We start from the raw sequence: 14,641 nt of genomic DNA on the forward strand, positions 1-14,641 counted from the left end.
AAAAAAACAAAACAGAAGAACTGTTTAAGAGAAGGTTTATTTGCTCAAATTGTAAATTGCAGGGATATAACATCTCTTGCTATAGAAAACGTCCAAATGTTTCAAATCTGTATTACAAATTTAAGCTTTTTCTCTTTTTTTGCCATTTCTAAAAATAAACAAACATGGGGAGGGGTAAAAAAAAAAAAACCCTAAAACTTACCAAATTAAAAACATGTCCCCAATTGACAAACTCGTTTTGGCTACTGCAGTATATTGCATAGCCAACTGAAAATACAAACATAATAACGTTCACTCATTACAAAGGAAAAAAAAAAGAAAAAAAGAAAGAAAGCTATATGTACAAATACCTTACAACAGCACTGAACCCAACCCAAGTCTATTTGCAAGTCTCAAAAGCCTATAAAATATCAACAAATCTTGAAAGGTCAATCCCGGCCCATCATTCAAATCATCTAGAACCAAATTATGTTTTTCAAACTGAGCCAAGAACTTTATGCAGAATACAGGCCGTAATCATTTAGGGCACTAGAATAGGTTACAAGTCTGGTACAGCAAACTTTTTTTTCACAGCAATCCCCACCAAATCAAAATTATTTGCTTGTCTTTTTATGCAAATCATCAGGGTTCAACGTTTTGATAGGAAAAATACATGTACAGTGCCCCTATCAATTTGAGGGTTGCGTAAAAAAGACTAAGTAAAAGGTCGTAGCTCAGCGCAGAAAGCTGTGTTGTGGGTTACAAATTAGTTAAGTTGCCATTTTAGGCCAGGACATTGGAAATGAGAGAATACACCCTCACCCTCAAAACTGTTCATATATACATAAACACACAACAAATTAACGATACCCCTCTATTAAATAAAACATCTCCATTACATTCCTTGAGCTGGTGCGTGAAAGACCTGTGAAGTGGTTAACAATATGGGCTGATGGGTAAAATGAAGAAAGAGAAATACTGAAAGAACACTGGATTCCATCATAAGTGCACTGAATTGTGGGGTAACTCACATCCATCATATTTAAAACATAAAAATCACGTTTTAAAAAGAAAAAATTCTTTGGAGCACCAAATAAAACAGTGGTTGGAAAGAGGAACAAAAAAAAAAGAAAAAAAAAAGGTCAGCTTCAAACAATACGTAACCATTATTAACAAATGACAAAAAAAAAAAAAACCTTGTTGGTGCCCAATCTGCAAAAGCAAGAAGAAAGAAGAACTTTGCTTGTGCTGCAGAACAATTAACCGATAAACTAGTCCTCATTATGTAACATCAGTCGTTTTTATTATCTGAATGAACAGCCCGTTTGCTGTGGCTTCAACACATCCATATCACAAAACTGCTACGGGCAGCATTCCTATAACAGGACAAAAATAAATAGTCCATTTTCACCTTTAACCCCTCATCAGGTGCAGGTAAAAGCAGCGCACCAACGCCTTGTGAACAAGCACCGAGTGCGAGACCAGCGGGGTCCATGGGGCGACATTCAAAATGGCTTCATTGTTCCTGAAAATACCACATTTGTTTTGAAATGAAGAAGCTAAAACAAACACCTAAGCAAAAATGGAGGGAGCCGGAAAAGGAGTGGAACAACACCCCTAGGAAGAACAGGAGAGGTACAGACAGAGGAAAAGAAAGCAGACATTCTTCAGAGTGCAATTATTTGGTCCCCTGTACCTCCCGAAATAATCCGCAAAACTAAAAGTCTCTTTGGCTCACTTACAGAAAAGAAAATGGCACCTGGTGCTCTCTGTGTCTTCCTACCTTTAAAGTATAAACACGGGGCATTTTAATAACACCTCATGACGACTACAAGCCAATAGCAGAGCACTAAACCCCTTTTTCTGTGTTCAGCGGTGTTCAGGAATTTAGACTATACGTCATCGTGTGTTTTGCCTAAAATGCCTTAAAACCTGCCAAGCAAAATCATTGAGGGAGGAACGAATAAAACCAAAAGTGCAGGGGAGAACAGAAGAGAAGGAAAAGACTGTGTGAGGCGGCGCAGATGTGTGACAGCGGGGTGAGCCCCCTCCTGTGGTGGGAAGAGCGCAGTGCAGAGCAGGCTCAGACCCCCGGCTCATGGCTCAGTTCACAGCGTTTCTGGCAGTCTGTGGGCTCAGCCTGACTCGGCTTTGGTTCAGTCCGAGTCTGAACCTGATGAATCAGAGCTGGAAGCACTGCTGCTGCTTTCTGTTTTATTCTCCTTATCCTCCACCTCTTCATCCTCCATGTCTTCATTCTGAAAGTGAATTTGGGAATATTATTCTTCATTCAAATATTTTGTGATTAACAAATGCATCCGTATTGCTAACAGGGATCGGCGGTATGACAACATGTATTGTGTCGTTATCAGTTTTGTTAGAGATTTTGCTAAATCATTTATATCGCAGCATGTTAATATTTACACGTAGCACAGTACTACTAAAGTTATTGACACTTTAGAGTGACAAAGAAACATGCATGAATGAGAAAATAAAGAATGAAATGTGCATGATGTTAAGAGTTCAGTGCACTCTACCTAAAGAAACTTAATTTCATTTGTTTCCTTGTTCCATTGTTTGTAATATTCTTCTCTGTTGTTATTTTAAATTAAATAACAAATTCATAAATAAATAAATAAATAACTATATTGTGATATATAGTTATTGGGAAATAAAATTGATCATATTCTGAAACAAGATTTCGGTCATATTGCCCACCCCTAATCACCAATCAAAGTCTCATTTCAATATCCTCCCCCTCCTACACCCCTGTGGCCAGCGTGCTTTTAAATCTTACATCATCTTCATCGTCGTCGTCGTCATCATCATCACTGTCATCAGAGGATGATCCGTCATCAGATTCCTTCTCTTCATCATCATCATTGTCGTCGTCGTCATCATCCTCCTCTTCGTCTTCCTTTGGACGAGGTCACCAATGATACAGAATAATCAGTACATGCTGCTAAAAATATACATAGTGGCCAACAGAGCCATTTAAGACTGTACGATCAAACTCACCGATACTTTGGCCTTGGGTTTCACTTTAGCATTCGTGCCACCAGGTTTTATTGTGCTCCTCCGTTTCTAAAGAAGAAAAAAAAAAATTAAAGAGGCTGAAGTTTTATATTAAATTGAAATATATAATATTACACACACATACATACATACATACATAATATATATATATTTTTTAAACCAAAGAAAAAGAGAAAATCACTCACTCACTGCTCTTGACTGAATAACTTTTGTAACTTTAATAAGGATTAATCTATACTTAATTTATAATTTATGCAGTTAAGACCATGGAGTTTGATCACTTTTTTCATTATCTGTATATATTCCTACCTGTTAGAACTACCTGATAATCTTAAAGCACTGTTTACAAGGTTACATAGGTCAAAAACAATGAAAACAATAACTTTCTGTTCAAGTAAAAATCTAAAATTGAGCCCTGATAAATTGAAGGGCAGGTAAATGTGACATTTATTGTAATTGGTTTATGCGAAGATTGTTTTAAGTTCATTTAAATTAAAAGTTGTTATATTTATTAAAGCCTAATAAATGTTAAAATCAAATTATACTGTAATGCTGAATTGCTATTACGGCTAAATTGAAAAAAAAAAATCTATTTCATAGAGATATCAGTAGCGGTATTGGTATCGGTGATGCTGGCCTTCTTTCATAAAACGATGTCATTAATTAAACATTTTTAAATGTGTGATACTGTATGTTGTTTCTACATTAATTTGAAGAATAAATGTGAAATTATTACAATAATTTTTTTTTTTACTTTAATGTGAGGTGCGATTAATTACAGAAACAATTTAGATTAATTAATTATTTTAATCTATTAACAGCACTAATGTATATATACATTTTGAGCAAATAGACTGAAATGCACATTATGACTCACCAGTGAGTTATATTCTTTATACACAGCTCTCTCTTGTGGTGTTATACTCTGTGAGGGAGAAAATCATTTTAACATCCTTGAATTCAAAATGTACAAACTGTTGGTTTTAAAAAGATTACAACATCAGTGGCTAAATATATTAATATATTAGATCTTTATATCAAGCTATTTGTGTTGCTCTAAAATTGAAATAACAATAAAGATATAGACGTACCGCAAGCCACTGCTCGAGAAGCACTCTGTACTGCCTCTGTTTCTCCTCCGCCATCCTTTTGTAATGGTCCTTCTCTTTCTGAGGGAGTCGCTGCCAACGGCCTCCGATTTCACCCATGCGCTCTTTCATGGGCAGATGGTTCAGCTCACCGTTCGACAGCATCTCTTGAGAGAACTTCTGATAACCGTTACTGTAGTCAGAGGTGCAGAGAACACGATTAGAACGAGTGGGAAGGTAAGAAACGTTGCGCTTCCTCAAACACACCAACACTCAGATACACAAAATGAACTTACGAGGGTGGTTTCTTAGGTTCCCCATCAAATTTCATTTTCTTCCCCATGATAAAGACTGGGGCAGGTGATCGCATCTCACTCAGCTCTCTCTGCATAAAACAGAAGAATTAAAAAAAGGTTATGAAATTTTCCACACAAGAAGCCCTGATCTAAAGAAACACATGTAGGTTGTAGAAGCATGATCAGATACTCTACTGAATGTAGCTTGGCTATCACAAAATGTTGTTTGGATTTGTCTGGACTCACTTCATATCTCTTCTGGTCCTCTGCAGCCTTCTTGATCCACATGATCTTCTCTTTCTTCTCCATGGTGTTCCAGGTGGCCTCCATGGCTTTCTGAGCTTTCGCTCGATCATTCTGACATTTAAAGAAGAGGGAGAGATCAGTGGAGAAAACTATAGCAAATAGAGAATTAGGTAGACAATTTTCTATGACAGAAATATTTGCGCAGCCATTAGTGAGCAGGACTGCTTCATGTTGCCTGTTCAAGAAGAAACTAGGCATAGAGTCCAGTTTAAAAGTTTCAGGGCAGGACTTTTTTCTCTTTTTATAAGTAATTAATGCTTTTATTCAGCAAGGACACATTCAATTGATCAAAAGTGAAAAAGAAACGTATAAAGTTACAAAAGATTTCTATTTCAAATAAATGGTTTTCTTTTGAACTTTCTATTAATAAAAAAAATCCTGGAATAAAGAAACACATCCCAATTTCCACAGCAATATTAAGCAGCACAATGGTATAATTAACAGTATTTACTGATAATAATAAGAAATGTTACTTGAGCACCAAATCATCATATTAGAATGATTTCTGAAAGCTCATGTGACACTGAAGACTAGAGTAATGATGCTGAAAAAATATATATTAAAACTTTATGCATTGAAAACTGTATTTGAAATTGTAATTTTATTTCTATTTCACAATATTACTATTTTGATTGTATTTTTAATCAAATAAATGCAGCCCTTGGTACTAGACTTTTGTAAGAAACAAAAATAAATCTGACCCCAAACTCTTGAACAGTAGTGCAGGTAATTTCCCCAATTTAACTTCTTGCATGTATGATTTCATACCTTGAACCGGGCGAGATAGTCTCCAATGACACTCTGTTGCCAGATTTCCTGAGCTGTTTTGGGTGTTTCTGGTAGTTTCCCTTTGTCCTCTTTGCTCTGCTTTTCAGAGTCTGCCTTCAGCGTCATCTCCAGAGTTTTATACTTCTCCTATAAAGAATGATTAAACATTCAAGTTAAAAACAATTTAGTCAGCCAATACAGTGACAGAGGGATCTTAACATCTCTGGATCACTAATGTGTCTTTATTACCTTCTTCTTGTCAGAAAGCTCGTTCCACATGCGGGCTAGTAGTCTGGTGAGCTCCATGTCAGAAAGATCAGGCCTTTCCTGTTGAAGTTTTGGGCGCTTCTCTTCTGAGAAAATGAACATTGCAGACACAGGGGGCTTGGGCTTCTCTGCAGACTGTTAAAATTAACAGAGAAAAAAAGAACAGAATGGCATTAAGGAAGTGAAGTTCTAGTTACATTAAGCTAATTTAAGTAACGATCCCTCAATAACCCAAAGATGATTGACAGGTGAACTAACCTTTGCTGTGGCACTCTTCTTTTTAGAAGCAGGGCTGCTGCCACCACCTCCCCTTTTAAAGCTGCCCATCTTCTGTTCTGACATTATTCTCTGCTGTTCCTCCTCTGAGATACTCTGGGATACACAGGCAACATGTTTAAAATGCAAACCAAGTAGCAAATTGGGTAACACTTTATTTTACAGTGTCATTGTTACATATGTTATATGTAGTTACTATTGTAATAACTATAAATTATGCATAATAACATGCAACTAACCATAAACCTAACCATATAGTAAGTACATGTGGTTACTTAATATTACTCAGCACTTAAATGTATAATTAGACTGTAACACGGACACCTTAAAATAAAGTGCAACCGCAAATTGTTTCAAGCAATACACATACAGAGCTGAGGGTCTGTCGTATACTTACTAATAAGTAGCGATTCATCTCAACTTCATATTCTTTCTTTTTCTGTGTAGAGAAAAAATATGTAATATTAAAGTGACTGAAAATCTTCCATATGTATCCATGTTGGCTTGTTTATTTTAAAAGATGGTTGTTCAACAGATGGAAGGGTGCAAAATAAGAGTGCGTTACAGACCTGTTCACAGCGCTTTTGGTAAGCATCTTTCTCGCTCTGTTTGAGCAGTTTCCAGCGCTGGCTGCACATGACCATACGCTCCGTACTGGGAACGTCTTTCATACTGGACATCAGCTCAGCACAGAACATTGAGTAACCATTACTGAGAGGAAAACAAAAACAGAATGAGACAAAAAAAAAAAACTCCTCTTCAAACCAACTGTCCCCAAACTCATACAAGAAATTGTTATCATTAAATAAAACTATTAAAAAACACTTTCTGTAACTGAAATACGTCTTTAAGTACTAAAACAGAAATACATTACACAAAAAATGGAAAAGGCAGATAACAAAACTACTATAAATTTTAAATAAAATACAAACATGAATTAAAGGGATAGTTCACCCAAAAATGAAAATTCTGTCATCATTTACTCACCCTCAAGTTGTTCCAAATCTGTATGAGTTTCTTTGTTCTGCTGAACACAAAGGAAGATATTTGGAAGAATGTTTGTAATCAACAGATCTCGGTCCCCATTGACTTCCATAGTAGGAAAAAAAATATACTATGGTAGTCAATGGGGACCGAGATCTGTTTGGTTACAAACATTCTTCCAAATATCTTCCTTTGTGTTCAGCAGAACAAAGAAACTCATACAGATTTGGAACAACTTGAGGGTGAGTAAATGATGACAGAATTTTCATTTTTGGGTGAACTATCCCTTTAATACCATAATAGGACAAGAAAGAAAAGGAGAACACAAACATGACATGTCCAGGACACATTTCACCACCCACTGACCACCCCCCCAAAAATGAGAAAGTATATATTGCTATTATCAGGTAAACTTACGAAGGAGGTTTGTCGGGCCGCCCATCAAATTTGTCCTTGAGCTGTCTCTCTGCTTTGGTCAGAGTGGATTTTACGATGTCCTCCTCCGTGATGTTCAACTCTGGGTGCTGCTGGATAAACTCGCGCATTGTCCCCTAAACAAAGACGGGAAAGATCAAACATTACAGAGAAGCTTGCTACTTGCAGGCAAATAGGCTGTGAAAAATGCAAGCATCTTTACCTCATACAGTTTGTGCTGCTCCAGAGACTTCATGATCCACTTCATCCTCTTCTTGTCTGACAGCTGTGGCCACTGCTTTGCAACACTATCCTTGATGTCTTTGGTGGTCGCCTGGAGAGGTACAAGCACAAGGGTTTTACAGCATTCATGTGTATGAAGAAGTCAGCAGCAAATTCTAGAGCGAGTGTGTGTAGAGCTTACATCTGGGCGTCCTTTGAGAAAGGCCTTCTTCTCATGGCTGTACCACAGTTGCTGGGGCGTCTTGGGCTTCTCTGGAACATTGGACTTCTTGTTAACGTTCTCTAGAAGGTCGGGATGATCCTGCCTGATAAAACACACATAAACACTTTTTTAAAGAAAAGTGAGGATTTAGAAATGTAAATGAGATGGTAAAGTGTCAATAAGTCACTCACCTGAACTTCATCATGCTGATCATGAAAGACTCCTTTTCTCTGAGAAAGTCTTTCACGTATTTCTCCTGTTGACGAAAGGTTCAGTCAGAACAAACAGGTCAGACAAAACAATGCATGCTTTGTTGACTGATCTAGAAAGGTACTACTCAAAACAATAGTTGAACCAGACCAAACAGAAAATATTTTCTTCTTTTCAAAGGGACTAGAGAGCAGCAACAGATTTGAAATCAACTGAACACCAGAATCATCCTTAACCTTTAATGTACCATTACAATATCCCCATAATATCAATTTCCAATTTTAAAAATCCAATCATTTTCCATTTTATAGTAGTTCTTGAAAAATGTTTACAGACAATGGATCTAATTCACTAAGCATGCAAAAATTTGTAGATGCAATCTGCATAAGGTGATTAATCAACTTTAGTTCTAAAATGTATTCTAAATTTACAGACAAATGTAGGAACAACTGAAACCACTTATGCAAAAATCACATACTCTTGGTTTAAACAGGTTAAGATTACATTTTTGATGCTTAGTGAACATCAAACATCAAATTTGATGTTAGTGAACAGATATAGACCATATATTTCATCATTTAATATATGAGAGCCAATGCTTTTTCCTTTTCAATTTTCGCTGCACTCACTTTTTTACGCTCTGGGAGCTCCTTGTATTTTTTGGACAGGATCTTTGTGAGATCTAGGTTGCTCATCTCTGGATGTAGTTTAGCATACTTGGCACGCTTCTCCATAAAGAAACGGAAATACGGTGTCAATGGCTTTTTGGGGAAGTCTGGGTGTTTCTGCAGAAGACAAATACACGAAAAGTTAGCATTTGCTGCTGCTCCAAATAACACACTAGACAAACTCTGTCAATTTTAATCCAAGCTTTCAGGACTGAGCAATAAGATTTTCTACCTTCAGCTTCTTTCCTTTGTATGGATTTTTGACGTAGTCCTGCGCATCCACGATCAGCTCAGAGAGGGTGCGGAATTTACGTATCTGAGTCAGGAACAGGAATCTTAATGTGACAACTGCAATTTCTCTTACTCTATAACTTGTCACATACAAAAGTTTTTTCTTTAAATCAAATATTTAAAATACTATCAACATTAATTTTTTCTACACACTTGTGATGCATGTTTCTCTAGTCATTACAACACACAAGTGAAACCCATTGGTCACTGACTAGCGTACCTCACGTGAAACTTCCAGCCATTTCTGTTTGCACATCTCCCCAGAGTATGAGTTAAAAGCCACTTTCTCCCAGTCCAAATGGGACTCGGATGTCTTGTACTTGGACAGATCCTTATCTGGCAGGTTCACCTTCATAGCATCCAACAGCTTTAACAGGTCATTCTGCTCCCAAACTGTAACATTAAAACATAACAGGGCAAAAATGATCTCTGAGTACCAGTACACACATCACTTCATGCAGACTAAGAAAATATAAATTCACACAAATTTTAAATACAGGCTCACCTGTATTTAATTAAAATCCAAAAAATAATTTCTTGTACAGTTTTTCCATTAAGTTACATTTATTATTGTTCACGGTGATACATATAAATGTATAATAATATTCATAAACAGTTAAGAACCACTGATCTAAATGATTAATGTTTCTTACCGATCTCTTTAGCAGAGGAGTCCATTTCTCCATTCATTGTCAGGATTAATCACTCTAGAGAAAAACAAATTATGTTAATAATTATGTTAAGGATTACAAACATTGAGGTAAAAGGTTGAAACTCGTACTTACATGGCTTTAACACTACATAGTTTTCAATGTATTTCCATTTTTTCAATAATTAATTGTGCATCAAATAATTCAACAATAAAAAGAATGCATCATTCATGAGGGGATTTTTTTTTCTGACTCAAGTAGATTATAAGTTTTAATGGCTTTCAATAATTCTCTTTAAACCAGTAATTGTTGTATGAAAAGTGGAATTAAAATCCAGCCCGACACATAATGGCTGATGTTCATTACACCGCCCCTAAGCGTTTACGCTCCATCGTGAGACAGAGCCCATTGCCTGTGACGGTTTCAAATCTCAAATAACTCTGCAGTCGACACCAGCAAGAGCAAGCCAATCCGTCTAATCTTCCATTTTGTCTACTGAACTAAGACTTGAGACGGATTCTCCTGCACTCTGCGCGCTTTTCGAGGCGAGCGTTTCGTGTAGTCTCTCGAAATTGGGAGTATATTTTCGGCAGACGAGTGGATACTGGGAGGTACTACAGGAGGAGGAAGGAGCGTTTTGGGCGATAGGCAGGCAGCTGCCTGTAGACGGACCAGCTGACCACGGATCGGGATCTGCTTTCGGTCTTCGTCGAGAGGGGGAAACACAGCCAGGGATCATCATGAGTGACTGCTAAAGCATGCAGCACCAGAGTCAGCCTCCAAACCAACAGGGCGCGGGTCTCCGCTTCCGCCACGGACGCTTTCTGGGTCGCCCCCCTTTATATTCACACAGCGACTGTATTAAAATGGTTGAATATGGAGGGCTAGTCATAATCTGATGTCGTTTCGCAAATGTGTGAGCCGACTGAATTAGTCACAAAATGGCACGAGCTTTGTTCCAGGGCGAGGCGTCGCCGCTTCGCTGAATGCGTAATGGCGGCGCGTGAGCCAGCAGAGTCCAGCTTAAAAACAGACCCTGGATGAAGGGCATTTTTACCACCATGAAATGCTCTGAATCAGTGGATAATCAGACCCTTCTTGAATAGAATCGAGCTTTACTACCATTGAAATGCTGAGGAAAACAAAACAAAAACTATTTTGTGGATTTGAATCGCTTTTTTGAACAAAAGCTTTGAAAACGGTGCTTTAGATTCGAGGCAAAATACGTCAAAGTTGAAGTGTTTAAGTATTTATAAGGGTCAATTTAAGAAAGAATGTTTAAATCTGATATGGAAATGTTCCTAAATTATATAATTGGTGCTGTTTAATGAATAAATTCTGTTTTACTGATTTACCCAACTTAAATTTATAAACTCAAAAATAGCTTTGATAGTGTCGGTGTCTAACGTAACGTGTGGAACTGCTGCAAATGATAGCTTGCAAATCTACATTTAATAAAATAAAATGTTACAATGTTAAACCGACCTATGACTTGACCTACACCGGAGCTAGCCGGCTATAACTAGCATTGAATCCCTCTCCAGCCTTGGTTAGAGCTGAACCACAGTCGTCAAAAATAAAACCCCCCCAAAAAAATGCAGCTAAAATCAATCCTTATTACATGTTGTTACATAAAAAGAATTGTAAGCGGTGTCCGAACGGTCCTCTTACCGTAAAGAAATCTGGTTGTTTACCCCGACTTTCGAGTGACGAGGAATGCGGGGTGAAAGCACGGTGTGTGCGGCCGTATGGCAGGCAGCAGGCTCTTCAAAGGCTTCGAAACTAGAAATGGAAGAAATATACGGTTACTTTTACATAGTACGCGGCGACTGAAGCACAATTAAGACAGGCGAGATCAACTCGGTGAGAAATGAATCAATCCTGTGAATAAACGTGTCATTTTGTTCACAATCACAATGGAAAATTGTAACAACCGAGAAGAGAGGACGCTTCCCTGGCGTGACGACTGTTCTAGAGCCGCCATACTACCCTCCATGCACGCGCTGCGAGCCTAATTCACCTCCACCGAGAGAAAAACCAGCGCGAAGGGTTCTGAACTCACCCGGTTTGCTCCTCAAACACAGATAACCGATAAAATGTCAAATGTGATGGCGAACTTTGCCTTCACAAAAGCGAAAACGAGCCCATACGGTGAGATGACCGAGCTCCGTGATGGCGAACCAAAGGCGGCTGGTTCTTTCCTCCACGAGCCTCATGGAGTCCTAACTCGGAAATGAAGACGACCGCGAGGGCTCCAAATACGATAGAGGTGCCCTTATCGTGCTTAAAAATTAGGTTAGTGAGTTACATTCAGAAATTAAACACGGTTTTGGTATATAAACGGGGGATGTTTTTCCCCCGAGTCACAATACGGGAAATTCGGGTAAGTCGACCTCGGAATGTACCGTTGCCTTGCACCAAGTCAACGCGAATTTAAACAAAAACAAAATCCACCAATGATCTAAAGTCAAAATGTTTTGATTTTCTTTTTTCTTTTTGTTGTTTCATCTAAGATTTTTTTCGAGGTTTGTTTACCAAACGGTCGGTAGGATGAGGCGCTGGTTTGATCTTACCTGTCGCTGCTTGTGTGTGGAAGTGGTGGTGGAACAAGGGGAGGGTTGACTGTTAGCCAGCACTGCGCCGCCGGTCCAGGGCACGGGCGCTCCAGTCCCCGCAGAGCTGAGAGAGACTTCCCCCCGCCTCCATCTCTCTCGCTCTCCTTCCAGTCAGCGCGCAGCTCTCTCGATCCGCTCATTTCTCTTTCCAAGGCGACATCCACATTTTCAATCTCTCCCCCTGCCTGCTCGCCGCTCTCATCACGGATGGGTCGCCCGGGTTTCGCTTCCATTTGGATTATAAACTCGGAGCTGCTGTCACGAGCTACCGAGGCGCCATCAAACCTGCACGCGCTTGTGGCGATTCGGGCTTGTTTTTAACACTTTTTTTTTTCTTTTTTTTTTTTCTCGTGATGATAATGTAAAGTTTTAATAAAATAAGTGAATTTGATTTAATATGTTAACGTGTGATTTAAAAAAAGAAAGAAAGAAGAAAAGAAAAACAGTATTCTTGCGTTTAGTCAAACTCCCAAAGTGCATATGCATTAAGTAAAGAGTGAACTGTTGTGTACTTTTAACATCTTTTCAGTATTTTCAGTCTGACAGCTACATCTTTTTGTCACGTTAAATAATTAAACTCCACCTTGTCTGTTTGTGGGCGTCACCTGCGATGTCCAATCAAGACGTTCTGATTTGGAGAAAACATGATTTTCCAATGAGCGCGCTGCTTCGTTAAACATCAGAGCGGTGACGTGCGCATTTCACTGGAATGCCAGAGTCCAGTGTGGAGCAACACTCCTGCCTCCGGGAATATATAGGCCAGTGCTTTTCTGTCTTTTATACCCCCACCACAGCCCCATAACAGTAAGGTTTGCAATACTAGTACACCTGCACTGACACCCAACAAGAAATGTTTGTTGTTGTATTTCGTATTATACTGGAAATCATGTAGCATTATCAATACTATGTATTATTAAAGGGATAGTTCACCCACAATTTTTAATTTTGCCATCATTTGCTCACCCTCATGTTGTTCCAAACCTGTATGAATTTTGTTCTTCTGTTGAAAACAAAAAGAAGATATTTTAAAGAATGTTAGTAATCAAACAGTTGACGGTAGCCACTGACTTTTTCTCCTGTAAACAGAACTTGTGGCAGTATCTGTTGAAGTATAGAATCATCTTCCAGTAAGACGCCTGATCTGAACAAGTTTCCACAGTTTTAACAGCAACTTTCACTAAGAAAGACCTAATAGGGAATACATTTAAACATGAAATCCTGATGGGATGTTTGGCAAAACTCAAATGCAGTCTTAAGTATTACTTACAAGTATAACATAAAGTGGGAGAGAGGCCGCACTATGCTTCAATATATTTTTCAATAAAAAATATATTGAAGCATAGTGCGGCCTCTCTCCCACTTTATGTATTATAATTATTTAGGCCAGCACTCTTACAGTTGAAGTGTATTGAGTGAAGCCTGCTCCTATCCACATTTACTTACAAGTATAACATACCATACACAGGTAATGTGACTCTTTCATGCACAAACTGAGCATTGTACATTCAATTAAAAAAAGTAAATTATTACTTTTATTTAGCAAGGATGCATTTCATTGACCAAAAGTAACAGTTAAGACTTTACTTCTTTTTTTTAAATATATCTATTTCAAATAAATTCTGTCTTTTTGAACTTTTTTTACTCATCAATGAATCCTGAAAAATATGTATCATGGTTTCCACAAAAATATTCAGCAGCACAACTGATTTCAACATTGATAATAATAATAATACAATTTTCTCAAGCATTTCTGAGGGATCATGTGACACTGAAGACTGGAGTAATGATGCTGAAAATTCAGCTTTGATCGTAGGAATAAATTACATTCTAAAACAGATTAGAAAATCGTTGTTTTAAATTGTAATTAACTATTCACTTTTTTTTTTTTACTGTATTTTTTATCAAATTAATGCAACCTTAGTGAGCAAAGACTTCTTTCACAAATGTTAGTAATGTGTAGATATACTATTCACTGACAATATGACAAAAATAAAAAAATCATGGCTTATTGGAACCCATTGACAGCACTACATTTTAAACCCTTATGTTGTGTTCAGGTCATTTTGACCCGGAGAGGATTCCCCCAGCCCCCCATAAAATGTTAGTTTATGTTATCGTTATGTTATAAAATTTACTGACTTCGCTCACACAGGGTCCCCCAATTTTTTGGACAATTTGTTTACTTTTTTGTGGGTTTTTTCACCTTGTTACACGGTGTTCCTGGACAAAATTACCCGACGAATCTCTCATTATGGCATATTATCACCACACATTGGATTCAATCTTTTTGTCAACGTGTTTTTTTTTTTAATTAGAACAGGTTTTGTATTTATTTTTTAAACTGACTG

The 14,641-nt window shown here is 37.8% G+C and overlaps 1 protein-coding gene across 4 annotated transcripts; it reads right to left on the bottom strand.

Moving 5' to 3' along the window:
- Positions 1-18: 18 nt before the first annotated feature.
- Positions 19-12,834, bottom strand: ubtf (upstream binding transcription factor). Of its 4 annotated transcripts, none has more exons than XM_084420518.1 (22): positions 12,252-12,834; positions 11,350-11,460; positions 9,682-9,735; positions 9,249-9,421; positions 8,970-9,053; positions 8,699-8,854; positions 8,051-8,115; positions 7,839-7,962; positions 7,638-7,748; positions 7,418-7,551; positions 6,586-6,727; positions 6,414-6,455; positions 5,999-6,112; positions 5,723-5,875; positions 5,474-5,620; positions 4,646-4,756; positions 4,400-4,488; positions 4,107-4,296; positions 3,893-3,940; positions 2,998-3,063; positions 2,777-2,896; positions 19-2,237 (listed from the first exon to the last, which is right to left on the bottom strand). In XM_084420518.1, exons 3-22 carry the CDS (start codon positions 9,716-9,718, stop codon positions 2,136-2,138), a joined length of 2,208 nt encoding a protein of 735 aa, XP_084276644.1. In that variant the 5' UTR covers positions 9,719-9,735; positions 11,350-11,460; positions 12,252-12,834; the 3' UTR covers positions 19-2,135. The 4 variants fall into 4 exon arrangements, with proteins under 4 accessions (XP_084276644.1, XP_084276645.1, XP_084276647.1 ...); XM_084420519.1 differs by having other exon boundaries at positions 12,214-12,259; XM_084420521.1 differs by having other exon boundaries at positions 11,741-12,259.
- Positions 12,835-14,641: the final 1,807 nt, after the last annotated feature.

This window comes from Rutilus rutilus, assembly GCF_951802725.1.
Source record: "Rutilus rutilus genome assembly, chromosome: 1".
NCBI lineage: Eukaryota > Metazoa > Chordata > Actinopteri > Cypriniformes > Leuciscidae > Rutilus > Rutilus rutilus.